The following is a 17,163-nucleotide window of genomic DNA, read 5'->3' as shown; positions in this document are numbered from 1 at the left end:
CCTTGTTTGCCTTGTGGTAAATATGCCCCTGGTACTAGAATATTTGTAAGTATATTTGTATACTATTGTTGTGGAGAGCGTCACTGTGATATTTAATAATTTGTTGATGGACAGCAGGTGACCACCATAGGTTTTTATACATTCTTATGGCTAGTCCCATACACCAGTAACAACCTCATGCAATGTTTGATCTATTTATGGCATGGAAATGGAATATCCACGCCTCCCAAAATATAACACAAGTAGCACAGGCTTTTTCCAATTATGGCAGAAAACAACAGAAACAGGGTGAGAACATAACAGAATCCAGCCAGAGAAAACCCCAGTGAGAACCTAACAAAAAACACGTTGTAAAGCTACAGTGCTTTTCTTAAGCCATCATTGTACCCATAATTACAAGATATGTGGGAGGTTTATACTAGAAAGTACCATATAGAAATGTTCTTTTGTCTATAGGCTTGCACTGGCAGCACACACAGTACCTCCAACATGCCCACATATCGCACCTGTGTAAAAAAATCAGGTCCAAGACAAGCAGAGATTGTCATTAAAACTATATATCATATATGGCCCAGATCGAGAGCTAGTGCCTGTAATAAATGAAGCATATACAATATGTAGCTGTCTGGCTGTCTGTTATAGGAAACCTGTGTTTTGGAATCCATGATTCTGGGCTGTCATGTTCAATTACTTGCCTCAGTACTTTCACAGCCACTGACCAGGAACAGGACTATAGATCCAGAGCACTGACTCCACGATCCCCATGTTTCTTCTGGGTCAGAGCCTCAGAACTAATGAAATCAGAGACAGCCAGGCAGTTCACATTTTCAGAAGGAGAACAGAAACAAAATCCTTCCTATTTCTCTTATTACATGTTTTCTTTCATTAAATTATTATTTCATAAAAACAAGGCAATATGAGTCAGGAGAAAAAGAAGTAAAAGCGACCGTTGCACAATTAACAGCAGCTGCAAGTCATTTCACCTGCAATTCTATTGGCTTCTTTTGCTCATAATGACAGGGTAGTGATTTATTTATTACAGGTGTTTATATATCGCTGACAATTTACAGCACTTTACATTCACATCAGTCCCTGCCCTCAAGGAGCGTACAATCTAAGGTCCCTATCTCACATGCATACAAACTATGCACATTATGGCCAAATTTGAACAGAAGCCAGTTAACCTACCAATAAAGCTTTGGAGTGTGGGAGGAAGCCTACACAAGCACCGGGTGAGCATGCAAACTCCATCCAGATAGGGTCCTAGCTGAGAAGAAATTGCTGCAAGAGAGAAGTACTAACCAATATGCCACTGTGCTGGTGTTTTGCTACCGTGATTTATGAAATTTTGCCAGTGTGCAACCTGTACATTTGAATCATTGAGCTGAGCTGCTTACGTGAAATTTGCTAGGAAAAAAAATGTTTTCTTTATTTTTTCTTTTTAAGGAGGGTGTCTTTAGGGTAGGTTAGTTAATGTAATGTTTCTTGTATTTGTATTTTTTCACTTTTTTGTGCGTATCTAATCATTACATAATTTTCTTTTAGATTGCTTTTTTCATGTTTTTTTTTTGTGAAAGGGAAGCTCTCTTGGAACAAGCTTCTATAACCCTTAAAAGCCATTTAGAAGCCACCCTTTTACTGTATTAAAACACAAAAACAACAATGTAATATATTGCACTTTACCAGCCCTTAGATATTGTAGCTGCATTGTTTTTCTCTTTTAGTTTTTTTTGTTATTTGGTAATCTTGTCATTAACACACCTATTGTCTTAAATTGTTACTAAACCCAGGGCCCTGCATTCACTATATCTGGTCTCCCACAGTGCACAAAGCATGGAAATGCAATTATTTGAATAAATATAAACTGCTAAATATCTTTTCTCATCATCAGTACATAGCAGTCACATGACTTCTATCAGTGTCCAGCTGAGCACTAGTTAAAGCTTGTAGAAGGAGTTTTCATTCTGCTCTGACTGCCCTATGAGGCTGCATAACCCCTGACCATCTGTCTGGACAGTGCTGATGGGCCCTGGGCCGATTACATGCACCCTCCCAAAGAAAAAAAAATCTCTAGCCATGCACTCTAAACTGAGCATGTGCAGAGTAACTCCTAGAGCTCTGTTCTATCAGCAGATGGATTGGGGACAGTAGGTGAAGGGGAGGATAAGAGAAGACAAGATCAAACAGCATTTTTACACACTGCAGAGGATTAACCCCTTAGGTTCCACTGTGAGAATAACAAGCATGCTTTACTGCATATACAGACTGATTTTACTGCTGTGGGTTTAGTAACACTTTAAGTCTGGTACACACATACTGATTATGGTACATGTGTACTATTGCCTGTTAAACAGAAGCCGATCTACCAACCAGCTTTTGACGAACAGTCTTGCTGAAAAAAAAAACATAATTTGCTCAGCGCTTGCAGCCAATAGCAACAGCATTGTGGAAGAGATCCCGGCATCACAGATCGTTCTTTTGCTGCAGGGATCTGTCAGTATTTTTCATTCAACCCGCTGATTAAACAGAAAAACTGAATGTGTATACTTGGCTTAAGGACAACAGTTCTCAATCATTGTACAGGGGAGAAGCAGGCTTGTACGCCCAGCTGTTTTCTCCCAATTTGGACTATACACTCTCCTCTTTTCTCCATAGCATAGGGGGAGGTGTCCTATAGTCCACAGAAGTACACTGAATATAGCTGATAACACTGTTGAATATTCCAGTGCAACAGAGGTAGTGTGCAGAAAGTTACAAGTTTACTGTATTTCTGGCTGGCAGGATCAACAGACTTTTCTCAATTATTGAGCAGATCTAACAAAAAATTTCAATGATTTATTTAACAGACCAAAACAGACTGAGTAAGAGAAGTGTACTGTTTAGAAACATTTTCATTTAAATTGGAGTTCTGGCCCCCACAAAAAAAAATTAAAAAATCAGCAGCTACAAATACTGTAGCTGCTGACTTTTAATATTAGGGCACTTTCCTGTCCATGCATCTAGCGGTGTCCTCACTGTGAGCCGATTCTCCAATGGGCTTTCAGGTGCTGGCGCCGCCATCTTGACTAACAAAATCTCCTACTGCGCATACACAAAGTGTGCTGCACTTTGTGAATGAGCCACAATCCTCTGGAACTTGGAAGTGTCCCAGAGGGTTGCGAGGAGGCCGAACTGAGATGGAAGTGGGAATGGGTACCTGTGAAAACCAAGTACCTGCTCCTCCCTCCCCCCAAAAAGGTGCCAAATGTGACAGCGGAGGGGGAGGCAGAAAAGCAGAGCTTCCACTTTTGGATGGAACTCCGCTTTAAAGAATTCCGTGTATGGATATTTTATAAATTGTTACATAGGTACAGCTTGGCCGATGTCATACCTGGCTGCTGCTCCTGGAAGGTGGAAATCACTGAAGTAGACACCACTACTCCAGTGATCCTCACTTGCTTCCAGGTCCCGTGCCAAGCATGTGCCCTGCTGCTTGTAAACACAGGAGGTCTGCAGCTCAGTACGAACATCATTCAGAGTATAAAAATGTTCCCTGATTAGATAAGGTGGAGAGCTGAGGGCAGTGATGTCAAACTCTCCACCTTGTTCAATCAGAGAAAACTTTGCATTTATTCTGAGGATGCAAAGCAATCCATGAATGGCGCCCATGCCAAGTGGTTGACTTTTTGTGTTCAGAATTCAGCAGGGAAGCCACTTGGTGTGTGACCCGGAAGCAAGTGGAGATCACTGGAATAGCAGTGAATTCCAGCTTCCAGGGGCATCAGCCAGGTATGGTATATGCATAGTTACATTGGTCCAAGCTTTACCAGTGTAACTATGTATAAAATCTTCTTTAACTTTCCCTGTTAACTGCAATACATTTTGCCAAAATGACATAACTTGGCGGGAATTAAAATCTCTAAATTTCACTTTTACTTATTACAGACTGCCAGTCTTTGCAGTCTCTTCTTCCTGTTCATTGTTGCATCTCCACTCCAATAGAACATTTTCTTCAACTCAGGAGGATGGCTATGCTGCGGGATAACTGAATTATGGGGATAAAATACAGGAAGGGCTGATTGGCCAGGTGGGCCTTTTCTCTCCCTATGGATAGAGTAATATTCTACATGGTACTCATTATCTCTGTGTCCTCCTTTAATGTGTTTAATTGACCATCCCCATTATTAAAAAAAAGTTTCCATTGCTCACTTACCTCTTCCATTAAAGAGAACAAAGACTGTGAGTCATTCATGTGTCTGTCATTTTCAAGCTTTTATTTACAGATCTGTCCTATAATTACATCTGTGCACTTGAACCCTTTGTTTGGTCCTATAGTTGAGCATCCAATTTTAAATGTACAGCCGGCAGGTGTAACGTCCATGTGTTTGTTTTTTTTAAGACTGCAGCAGTCTGTTATTTTTACAGTCTGCCAGTGATCTACGATTCAGCTAGGACTGACTTTACTGTTCCGAGTATACTTAACTCTACGGAACTCAGGTCTACATCGTTACCATCTTCGAGCCCATAGTAATCATTGTCGATTTTAGATTCACATGAATTATAGGCTCTAGGCAGCGCGATTTTCTTACACTTTCTGTGAATTTTTAGATTAATCTGTCACAAAGGCCTTGGACATGCAGCAATTCAAAGATTTGATCAAGGAACATATTTCTGCAGAGTCTAACAAATAAAATACAATACTAAATACTAAAAATATTAAGTGTGTGCACCACCATTTTTAATTAATGTGTCTAACACAGAGGTGGACTGGCAACTCATTAGGCCCCCGGGCAATAAGGGATCATGGGGCCCCTGTGTCCTTGCCCAAACTCAAAAAAGCCTATGAAAAAGGTACCAGGGGCCTCTCAAGGGGCCCCCTACTGACCCCAGGCCCTTGGGCAGTGCCCGAGTTTCCAAATGGTCTGTCCGCCCCTGGTCTAACATCAACGAACAGTATCAACGACTTTATGCAGATAGGATATCTATTATAGGATTGGGAATTTAAGAGAAACAAGATTTTCACAAAATAAATAAATAATACCTGATTTAGCACTTTATTATCATTAAAAAAAACTTTTCCACCTCATTCTGCACATGATATAATGTTCTAAAATTGTAAAAATATCAAATATGACTTCCTTGGTTCAGTCTGTAAGTATTCTATACAGTGTTAATGTACAGGGTGTCCTCAGATCTCATTCCTGATTGGGTAAATGGCTCACTGCTTTTCCCAGAACTCTACACTGAGATACAATTCAGATTTCAGATGCCATATGCAATAGTTTAAGTCCCGAATAGATACTTTCTATAAGTTTTTTTACACTAGCTTTGTTCTCTGTTATGTAGTGAATCGATTTTTAAAAGGCCTTAGACGAGCGGCCAGAGGCATTCTGTGAATTCCTTATTGCCTGTTTCATCCCCTGAAAGCCTGCACCACCATGCCGCAATCAAGTGCGTTGCACATGGTTGTAGGGCAGTTGCAGAGCAGCTCCATTCAGATGAATGGGTCGCCACCACCAAATACGAGAGTGGGGATAATTTGCTAAGACAGGAGGAGTGAGCAGAAACAGGTATTTTTGCCCACTTCACCAATCAAAATTTATATTTATTTTTCAGAAAATAAAAGATGAATCCTGATAGGGCAATTGGAGACAAGAATTTTATAATTTTCATTCATTTTTGGGTACATAAATGTATGCAGAAATATCACATCCAGTAAAAGATTCCAGTTACTGTATGTAATACAGAAAAATGCATAATTTTTTTTGGTGCTGAAAAATTGGTGAGATCAAAGATTTAATGCTGATATTCCCACAGCAAAAACAAGCGTGACAATTTTTAGAAGCTGAAAAAAGCTGTGCCAAAGTTGAAATTTCACTATTGTAAGAGAAGCAAGCTGGTAATTACTGCCTGTAGAGACATGCAGCATGACACCAGTGTGAGAGATCTGTTACCCTCTGAGATCCCCTATGGATGGTATTCTAAGGTCCTTGGCTATCACTGTGCACCATACCGGCTAGAACTGTTTCACAAGCAAGCATTTGTATCATTTGTTAATCTATCTTAAAACGCCATATGTATCTGGCCTGACTGAAAAAACAAATCCTTCTCCTGCTGTGCAAAGTACCACATAATACCAGCTTGAATTGCATCACACTTTATTATCTGTATCACCTAGATTAAAATGAGAGGCATTGCAAACAAAAACATGCCATATTCTATGTTTATTACTGGATTGTATGCAGATCCATCTCGTATCACATAAGAACTCATTATCACCTGTCAACTCATTATAATGCTATAGATCCTTCTCTGAAATAGCAGCCCAGATGGACAGACTTCCAGACAGAGGTCAGCAGATGTTGTGATATAGGCAATGACTAGCTAGAATGCTAAGTGTGTCACTGACCATTTTCTGTGTTCTTCTTATAGCTTTATTATACCATCATACTTATTTTTGGCTGTTTATCACATGCACCATAGCACGTTTATTTATTACATGGTGTGCCCCTGAAGAAGCTGCCAATGTGGTGAAACATGTTGGAATTTTGGTGGTATATTAGTTAGAATGGAGATGCCAGCTTGAACCATATGATTCAAGAAGAGGATTTATAGAAAAAATATGGCATGTAGTGAGTAGGAGGAAGAATCACATTGGGAAGTTCAGGTGGATGGAGGAAAGTAAGAATACCCAGGATAAATGTAGAAAATCTAGTAGTGTGTCAAGAGACTACTAAAGCATTCTTAAAGTTGATAATTATATATATTGGGGTTGAGTGGTAACAATTAAATGTTACTAGAGGATTAGAGAATCACAACTTAGTGAATGAGAGAATGACTTAGAGTATTAGAGAATTTATATATATATATTATTACTATTATACAGGATTTATATAGCGCCAACAGTTTGCTCAGCGCTTTACAATATAATGGGAGACAATACAGCAACAGTTCAATACAAGAGGGTTAGGAGGGCCCTGCTCCTTGGAGCTTACAATCTAAGAGCATCTGTCCATATATACATTTTTCATAAACTTTTTTTATTGTCTATCATGTTATGTTTTTGCCTCAAAGGTCTACAGTATGTTAATTGAATCATATACAGATATGCCAGCATATATCTGTTTTTTTCTAAATGCATGCATTGTGGTCCTGAATCATAATCCCCTCCCTTGGAGCTTACAATCTAATATATATATATATATATATATATATATATATATGTGTGTGTGTGTGTGTGTGTGTATCAATCATGTTTAGTGACCCTTTAAGGCACTACTCTTATTTAAATGCAACCTTAATTTTATTTAATTCAATTTTTAATCTATTTGTACTCGCATGTATAATGAAATTGATAAAAGCACTTAGATTAAATTTTAAAGCAAAAATTTGTTGATTTGAGTGGTTTATTGGATTTCAGGCCCCCATCCGATCAATATTTGTCGACTGGCCTATGGATTGATTTGAAATTGCAGCAAGCCAATGGAGTGGTAAGGCAGCGCTCCTGTCCACAGATCATTGAAGACTGTAACTCCATATGGAATTGTAAGCTCTGGCAAGCATGGTTCTCTCACTGTGTGTCTCAAGTTACAGGTGAGGCTCTGGATATCTCACAATCTAATTAATAAATAAGTTTTTACTTGACTAAACAGAAAAGAAAATCCTGCCGGTTGCTATTCCTGGCCAAGTACCCGTTGTACAAGCATGCAGGGGTGAATATCTGGTAGACCTCAAGTAAATCCTAGGTCAGTTAATATGAGTAGGCTTTTAGAATTTCACTTAAAGGACAATCATACAATCCAGTTTATTTATGAGTTTTAATACAATTATTGAAAAATAACTGTAAAGAACAGGAGATTTTAACAATGCAGAGACTATTTTCATGCAAATAACCACCTTCTGTCTGGTAGTCAAAATTCCCATACTCAATAAGGATGCCCAAACAGCCTAACTTATCTTCTAACCACTGCTGCTCTGATGTTTTACCTGGGGCAATGAGAAATACCCACTACTTCTAGGTATGGGGAGCTTATGGCTCACTTCCTTTCAAGCCTTGTGACAGCTGCATGGTGACTGTCTGCTCAGGAACACATGGGGTCTAGAAAGAGTCATCAGCTATCTCTCTTTTCTCCCAACAGCAAATGAAGCAGCAGAGGGCAGAGAAAAAGAGGGCTGGAATTAAAATGAACCCATAATTTTACCCTTCAATAAAGTGTTATTAAACCCACAATACAGTCTTTATATACAGTAAATCATACTTGTTATACTCACTGTGGAACCTAAGGGGTTAACCTTCTGCAGTGTGTAAAATGACTGGTTGATCCTGCTGTTCTCTGATCCTCCCCTTCTTATACTGTCCCTAATCCATCTGCCGATTGTACAGAGCAGCAGTGTAAGTCTGCACATGCTCTGTTTTGTGTGTATTATTGTGTATAGAGTGTTTCCTCTATGATTGGAGCTATTCTAATCACATGAAGTTGACATCACATATTAGGGCTTGTATACAGATTCTAAATGAGAGCCCAGACCCTCTCTACCCCTCCATTCCCAGTAACTTAAAAAGTACACAGTGGGTGGGATGTCACATCCTGATTGATGGAGGCACCGCCTCCCATAAAAGCATGTGGACACAGGCTTAGTGGAGGGTGCATGCGAGCTGCACAGAGACAAACAGAGTCCAGACAGAAGGTCATGGGTCATGCAGCCTCTGCATGGAAGAAACTCAAAGAAGAAGGAAAACTCCTCCTAGAAGCTGAACCAGCACTCGGCTGGACACAGAATCCAGTCACATGATCACTGTACAAACTGCTGAGAAAAGGTATTTAGTGATCACTTTACTAAAATAAATGTATTACCATTATTTTACATACAGGTAAATATTATCCATAATATACATTAAATGTGCTTATACTCTTCTGGGAGTATTTCTATTGAAATGGTCTGGTGACAGGTTCTCTTTAAAGCAGAAGTAAAGTATTCTTTTAAAAAACTACAATGGCTCTTTATTGCAGAAGAAAAATGCAATGTCAGTATCTCAATAAAATAAACGTACCTGCCTGCTCTCAATCTTCCTTAAAATACACTGTGTCAGAATGACTGGGTAGAAGATTCCAGTGAGGGACCTTGGACTGTTGAAGGAGAGGTAAATATTGTAGACTTTAGTTTAATTAAAGCGAAACTTCACCCAAAAAGGGAAGTTCTTCTCTTCCTTCTCCCCCTCTCCTCCTTCAGATTTGGCACATCATTTTCATTTTGAGGGGGGGGAAGGTACCCACTCCCCTACTTCCGGTCAGATCGCTGTGGCGATCTGAACGGATGTTTGCCCTCCTTCCTCCCCCTGGCAGCCTTCTGGGACATGTCACAGGTCCCAGAAAGCTGCGGGACCAATCAATTGCACATGCGCAGTGAGCAGCTGGCTGTGAAGCCGCAACCTGTCACATCCGACTGCCCACAGTTAGTATGCCGGCACCAAGGACTGCAGCCCGGTGAAGAAACGGGCCAGTTGAGGACATCCTGTGAGTGTCTAAGTATTTTTTAATAGAGGATTGAAGAACCGCTTTAAGTGGAACTTCCACCAGCCGGAAGAGGTGGCTAAAGCCAGCAATCTTTGAAGCTAGTCCTTAGTTTCAGGAATTCAAAGGCACTCTACAAGAATTCAAAAGTGGAGTGCAAACTCTGTGGAGTAAAGCCAGCCATACATGGGTCAAATTCTGAATGATCGCCTGTGCGGCCATCGAATTTGAGTGGTTGGGCATGTTGGAAATTTTTTGAAAAACAAACAAACTTTTAATCAATGGTGGGAAAATCATGCGAGAAATATAATCGAAAAAGAAATGGGCGCATGAGTTGTGACCTGGAAAAATAAGAAGATTCCCGGCCACAACATTTCTTTTCTGTAACAACATAAGGTAAAATTGAAGGCTTGGTTGGTCATATTTTCGATCACCAAATTGCTCAGATTTTGACCCATGTATGGTCTGCAAGAAGGCTTCAACATTTTTTTTCCTTAACAGTCAATAATGCTAAAGTGTGCTATGACAACAACTTGATACTGTGTAACAATAAAATTTTCAAAATAAACTGCTTATAAGCCTGTACTGGCTGTTTCTACTGTATTTATGAATTCTTCCCCACTGCAGGCAATTTCAGGAGGGTCAGGGAAGGTTGACAGCTTGGCATCACTTTAAAAAAAAGAATGCACTGGCAATTAAGTGCCAGCATTTATACATGATTATATATAAAGAGACCTGATTCACTTTATGAAGGAAATTCATGGCAGAGAGCAGTGTCGGACAATATGAAAACCCAATTACTAAATTGTTAATGCTATCCAGGAAACATTGCAATTGAACTAAAGTCAGAAAGTAGATGCAGTGTGTTTTAAAATCCTGTTTTACAGTATGTGGAAAAGCAGCAAGGAGTGGGCGTGTTTGAGAATACCCCTAGTGCATTTCACAAAAGTAAGCAAAATGAGTTCCCGTTGCACCAGATTACAAATGAAAAGGAGTGGGATTAATTGATGATCTATTAAAATGTCTGGATGATAAACAGAAACCCTAAGCAGTCAAGCACCCTTTCTGCATTTCAATGGTTATTTTTCAACTCTGGCTGGAGAGTATCTTGAATTCCACAGTTGATAGAACAACAATACCTGTCACAATATAGCAAGAAAATAACCTTAAATATTATTTCATAAAGTAATAGGATTTGTGTAAAGTGTGTGCTAACCCATCGTTGTTTACCATTCGTAATATCAGAACACAATACAATCTTGGCTGACTCATGCATTTTTTCACTTTGTGGTGTCAGATTCCATTTTATGCTTCATTACATAGGGTATCATCATTGTAGCTTTTTTAAGAGACTTTGGTATCAAGGTTGACTAGAAAGAAATATTGGTCCATGTATATGAGAATGTTTTTACCTGCAACAGTTTAAGTATATTTGGATCCAAAAAGTTTTTTTTAAGTTATGGAGAATGTACAGAATAGGTAAAGTGGTTGCCTCTCTCCAAAGCACTAAGACAGGGGGAGATTTACTAAAGCTGGTCCACTCAGAACCTTGTACACCTGTGCATGGTAGCCAATCCGCTTCTAACATCAGCTTGTTCAGTTAAGCTTTAGCAATAAAACCTGGAAGCTGATTGGTTTCCATGAAGAAGTGCACCAGATTCTGAGTGAGCCAGCTTTAGTAAATAAACTCCTAAGTGTCACTTCTCTCTGCTGTCTAGTTCCTCTGCTATCTGCATGTGTCACGTTTGATAAGTTTTTCAGACACCAAGAGCTAAAAAGGTGACAGGGAGGGATCTCCAGCACATAGAATTTGACTGACAGCTCTGTTCCTGTGTGCTGTGTGAAGGGGGGGGTGTGTCCCTTCCCTCCAATCAGCTCTCAGAGCTCTTGTACAGTGTGTAACTGGAGCTCCCGCCCCCCCCTCTGTGAGTCTTTCAAAAATAATTTTCATCTCTGAGTTTTACAAAGATATACAGGACAAATGGCTGCAAATAAACAGGTACAACATATGTAGGAGGATTTGTTTAATCTCTGTGTATCACCTGAGGCTTCAATGGGTGAAGGAAAGGGTTTACAGCCACTTTAAACTCTTGTTAAGTGTTTTATTTGTTTTTGCTGTCTATATACCATTGGGGAGATTTTCCTTCAGCAAGGGTGTGAGATGAGGTCTATCCAAAGTGAGAGAAACCCATTCTCACAATGTTGTCTCCATTGGTCCTTATTTGAAGATTTCCCCTCTACTCCAGTTATAGTGACGACTCAGAATTTTAGCTTTTTTTTTCTGACCCCTCAGTCCCAGAGATGGTCATCAGGACAAATCACAGTGCTAATCACAGGCAACAGCAAACAACTGATAGGGGTGGTAGCTCTTTTCCGTTTTATCCAAAATGAAAAGAAATTACTTTAGATATATTTAAAAATATGTATTTGTTGGGGTACACCAAGCCTCTGCATTCTTCCTCATACTTCCATTTCCATCCTATTGAATGTATATATAATGATAGTCCCCGAAAGATTCCCAGCATGCAGAAATAATCAATAAAAGATAATTAAAGCTCTATATAAAAGACTAGTGATGGAAGGCAGACATATATGGTATGGATTCAGAATGAACAAGTATTAACAAGAATGGCATCTCAGTAAGCATCTGCTATTATTTTACCTTGCTCCCTGGAATTCCAAGGAATAGGACACAGATAGAGAATGGAAAACTAAAAATATTAAAAGCTTTTGGGACGCTGGGCTCCTTCTTTTGGAATACTTACAGATGAAATATACATGAAGAAGGAAACTAGCATCCCAAAAGCTTGATTTTTTTTTAGTTTACTACTAAAGGTATCACTTTGAAATCTGTCTATTATAGCTGTGTATTCCTGGCCAGAGCAGGGAATTACTTCTTTGCTTTCTCCTAGTCCGTCAGTGCCTAGATTACATTGTAATAATGAATGCACAATGAGGGCAGCTATTTTGAATTTTTTTTTTTTTACTGAGACCATGCTGGAAGGCAGTGCAGCTCAAGGCAGGCTAGCAATGGGGCGTTCCTACAGCCACACCTTTTGCTATCCCATTTGAATATGCAAATAACAGTAATAGCATGCAAACTGCATTAACTAGAGTGACAAATCAGATTTAATTTTGCTGTGGCTAGAACTACTACAGATGAATGGGGGCAGCACAGTGACTTAGAGCTTAGCACCTCTGCCTTGCAGCACTGGAGTCCTTGGTTCAAATCCCAACCAGGACATTACCTGCATGGAGTTTTGCATGTTCTCTCTATGCTTCAAAGACATACTGGCAGCTTAACTGGTACCTATCTAAAGCACTAGTGTGTGTGTATATGCATGTGTGATATAAAAACTTAGACTGTAAGCTCCTTGACGGAAATGGACTGATGTGAATGTAAAGTGCTGAGTAAACTATTGGTGCTATATAAATACTTATAATACATTTTTAAAAACAAATTCATATTCAGTACCTAAGATTATTGTACATTATACTTTGTTGCCATGGTAAATAAACCCAATAGACATTCAAACTTTCAAGTGATATTAAAACCAAAAAATGTATTATATTGCAACTCATCAATCATTAGATGTGGTGGCTACATTAGTTTTCTTTTTTAAAGGTTTTTCCCTCTGTTTTCACCTGGTGATCTGGCCAGTAACACCCATCCTGTATTAAAGTGCCCCCCACTCTGGATGAAGGCGCACAAGAGGCACCTTTGGACAGCAGCATTGTCAATCTGGGGGAGGGGAGTGTTAGATGTACTAGCAGATTTAGATACACTACAAAAATTTAAGCCAATCCCCAGCTAACACTTTATAAGCATAATTTTTCCTTTTGGGATAAAGGTTTTACATAAATAAATAATAGCTAACTATTATAAACACCCCTGTCAGTGGTAGATGGTTTGTCTCATCCCTGTAACTGCTACATCTGAAAAAGAGTTTGTGCTTTTGAAAAAGCAACAGGCTTACTGGCCAGATCACCAGGCAAAAATAAAAGAAAGGAAGCCCAGAAAATAAAACAAATACAGCCATCCCATCTAAGAATTTGTAAGCTGCAGTATAATAAATGTTTGCTTTTGGGTTTAATAATAAGGAAATATAAACAAAGTGCACAGACCCACATCCACCAATCAGACTGCACCATTAGCTCAGAACTATTGAATGAAAAATGGCTACCGCTTGCTTGCTGTGGGCTACTGCACACCCCGCATACTGCTATTTGTCTAATCAAATAAGCTCAAAAGAATCTGGCCCTGAATGGGATGCAGTGCTGCCAAGAAAATCAGTAAAGAGCACAAGGAATAAAGAGCTAATTCTAAAGTGTACCATCCATATCAAGCCATCAAAGTCCTTCAAGTACAGGTCTGACTTTGGGAAAGTGAATTGTGATTGGTTGTTGAGGCTTACTGCTCTTAAGAATGAACACCTTGCTCCTTGCACTGCTTGAATATGGCTTTGGTATTGGCCAGGTCCTAATGAAGACAGGTACACTGACTCCTTGTGTCTTTATAATTACAATGGGGATACGGAGACGCAGCTGCTGCAAATCTTGGTGGCGAGCCAAGGTGAGGAGGGACGCGTGCAGCTGTGTCCATTACAATAAATGCTTCTACTCCCCGGCGGCCAGTATTAATCAGAGCCTTTAGATGGCCAAATAACTGCCAAGCCTGTTTGGCCACTATCAACATGGCTGATTGATTTTCTTTCTGGTGGCTGGAAGTATAAATAATAAATATTTGAGATTCTTCATTTAGAATGGAAGTGGAAATATAAATAATACATATTTGAAATGTTTCATTTAAAATACAGAATCTGCTTCTGCAGGGGTTGTTATATAACTGCTGGAATTGTCTTGTCTCCTGGTCAATACCCATATACATTTATCTTTCAGCTAATCAACTATATAACCCAGTTACGCTACATAAAGCAACTTCCTACACACAGCGCACGTTGCCCAGTTCTACCATTCAGACTGCCTATACTTCCAGCCAACACACAACATATGGCAGCGACTAAAACACAACATACTGTACAGTGCATTGCCAGTCCATAGTACAGGAGCCAAATGGGTAGCTCTCTAAAAAGTATATTAAAATCCATTCGCACTTGTACAGCAGGACAGTGAGATCACGATATTTATTGCCTGCTCAGTATCCCTATGCTCATAAAGTCTTTTGAAGTATTCATTATGTGTTTTAAAATGTCCAGTGGGAAATTGGTCAAATGGTCAAATTTTTAATTTTGCCATTGTGGTCTGTCTACGGCTGTCCATGCTTGACTTAGGCAAATCATTCCATGGTTCGTACAGTTCCCACATGTGAACATTTTTTGCACCGGGCACAATGGATACTTCAAGAACCTATACAGGTGTATTTACAAAGCTGATACATTTTGCTGTCCTGTTGCTCAGTTATTCTAAAAAGGCACAGTAGAGCTTTCTTACTTCCATCACAAATCCCAAAAATAAGGAGTTTATTTCTCATGCCATGTTAAACTTTACTTAGACTTGGACCATGAAGCTGCCGACAGCGTAACAGTAATGTTCAATTTTGTATTTGCTTCTCTGCTTCGGTTAGTCTTAGTCACTGTTACTATGCAGACAAGTGTTTACAAGACCAATGAGTCCTCAAAAAGCACAGCAAGACATCCAAGCCGAATCAGAGCATAAACTGCTGGAGGAACCTAATGAGGAGTCAAAGGGGTCAGCGAGGCCACTGTCCTGAGCATGAGTTTGGGAACAGCGAGCTCCCAGTCTTGCTTCCAGTAATACCAGAACTTATTCTGTACAAGTGCTGGGGATGCAATGGGTTAGCACCAGTCTTTCTCCCTCATCCTACTATCCAGAGACACAGTTGGAGAAGGGAAAAAGAAGAGATGAAAGGGAGAGCTGCCCAAGTGAGAACAGGGGTGGGTAAAAATAAATGAAAAGAAGCAAACAGCAATGAAAAAAACAGCAAGCTTCAAAGACAGAGAATTCTGTGAATGGGAAGATAAAAATAACATAGCAAGACATGACAAAAGAGCTTAGTAAAGTGATGCAGAGGCATACAATCAATAGATTCCATTACTGCTTCGCACAATTGCAAAAAAAGCTCGCAGGGAAAAAAAAAATCATGAAATAAAATGAAAAGGGTGGAAAAATATGTTCACTCACCCAAAATCATGACTTCAGCCTGCAGGGTCTGGCACACACAGGACACAATTCCTCAGATCTTGTAAGGAGGGGGCTGTTCGCTCCTTAGCCCCCCTTTTTCTTTCAGTCAGTTTTCAAGCACTCTGTCCCCTGTCTTCTTCCAGCAGCAATTGGAAAAGCCCTTTACCAGCACAGAGAAAGGAGAGGAAATGTTAGGGCTTTGACAGATTGTGCAGCAGGCGATCCTAGGGGGGTTGTGTGGAGCATAAGAAAGAGACTTGCGGATTTCTAGGGAGGCTGTCGGGATGGGGAGGATGATGATGCCCTAAAAACAATGCTGACAGGCCAGGCTAGTGTCCAATGGTGTGAACAGAAAAAATCCTGGAGATGCTTGGAAATCCCAGAAAGTCCTGTGTTTTTCCTATTTGTTACACTGGGCTGGAGATTTAGGAAGGCAGCTGCAGGACTAAGAGATTACGGAGTTTTGGACACATGTAGCAGCCAGCTCCTCATCCCTTTCTGCTCAAGGAGAATGATCCTGGCAGGATCCCAGGAAGGATTCACCCTAGTAAGCTGCTTTTATTCCGGACACACAGGAAAACTCCCAGGCGAGGGAAAGTGTCTGATGAGAAGCACTCCCTGCAGAACGCCTCTGTGATCCTTCTGTTCTGCGCTGTGCCAGGTGAGGGGCGGGCCTCGGTCTCACCTGGACTGGCCTCCCATTGGCTGCCCTATTTTGCCAAAGGGAGGTAAGGGTGGGGACCGTGCAAGCTATAGAATTAACTATTTTGTCTACTCCTTTCCTTTGCTTCTGGGTGCTTGAACTCCTACACATCAGTAGTGGAAAGAAAATTAAAAAGAAGTTCTTCCACTATCTTCTTCTTCTTCTTACAATCTTATGAGATTTAAACATTAAAGTCAGACAAATATACCATATCCTTGTGTTGACCTTTGTGAATTGAACTTTTTTTTGTTAAGAAAAAAATGACAAACTAAAGATAAGAAGACACACAGGGGCTGATTTACTAAGGAGCAAATAGACTGTGCACTTTGCAAGTGCAGTTGCATTCTGCCAAGGTATTTGCTCCAGAGCTTAGTAAATGAGGTGAAGATTCACTTTGCAAAAAATATCCAGACACATGGTTGCACCTGATTGGATGATGGAATTCAGCAGAGCTTTCCCTTATTTACTTAGCTCTGGAACAAATGCCCTTGCAGAGTGCAACGTCACTTGCAAAGTGCACAGTCTGTTTGCTTCACTTTGCAAAGAATACCCAATCACATTCAAGGAACATAAAAAAACAGCATTTTTGCTTGCACATGATTAGATGATGTAATTCAGCAGAGCTTTCCCTCATTTACTAAGCTCTGGAACAATTGCCCTTGCAAAGTGCACAGTCTATATACCTTTAGTCATTCAACCCCATATTGTCCCATAAAATATAATTTTGTCTACACTTATACTTTTTTTTATTTTAACAATACATTATAATATTCCTTCGCTAGTAGTAAGAAATCTGTTTATTAGAGA

At 39.9% G+C, this 17,163-nt stretch overlaps 1 protein-coding gene across 3 annotated transcripts in view; it reads right to left on the bottom strand.

The window, feature by feature from the left end:
• ZNF385A (zinc finger protein 385A) overlaps positions 1-17,163 on the bottom strand; it is a 442,370-nt gene that overhangs the window by 307,421 nt on the left and 117,786 nt on the right. For 2 of the 3 annotated variants that reach the window (XM_089691405.1, XM_089691406.1), the window contains exon 2: positions 15,654-15,813. The exons of the other annotated variant lie outside the window; for it this stretch is intronic. In XM_089691405.1, coding sequence (XP_089547531.1) covers positions 15,654-15,663 — 10 coding nt within the window. In that variant the 5' untranslated portion in view covers positions 15,664-15,813. The remainder of the gene's footprint in view (positions 1-15,653; positions 15,814-17,163) is intronic. 3 annotated transcript variants of the gene reach the window in all.

The sequence above is a fragment of the Staurois parvus genome, unplaced genomic scaffold (genome assembly GCF_062004578.1).
Source record: "Staurois parvus isolate SC_StPar_1 unplaced genomic scaffold, SC_StPar_1.0 ptg000562l, whole genome shotgun sequence".
NCBI classification, from domain to species: domain Eukaryota; kingdom Metazoa; phylum Chordata; class Amphibia; order Anura; family Ranidae; genus Staurois; species Staurois parvus.
This window is presented reverse-complemented; position numbering and strand designations above follow the sequence as displayed.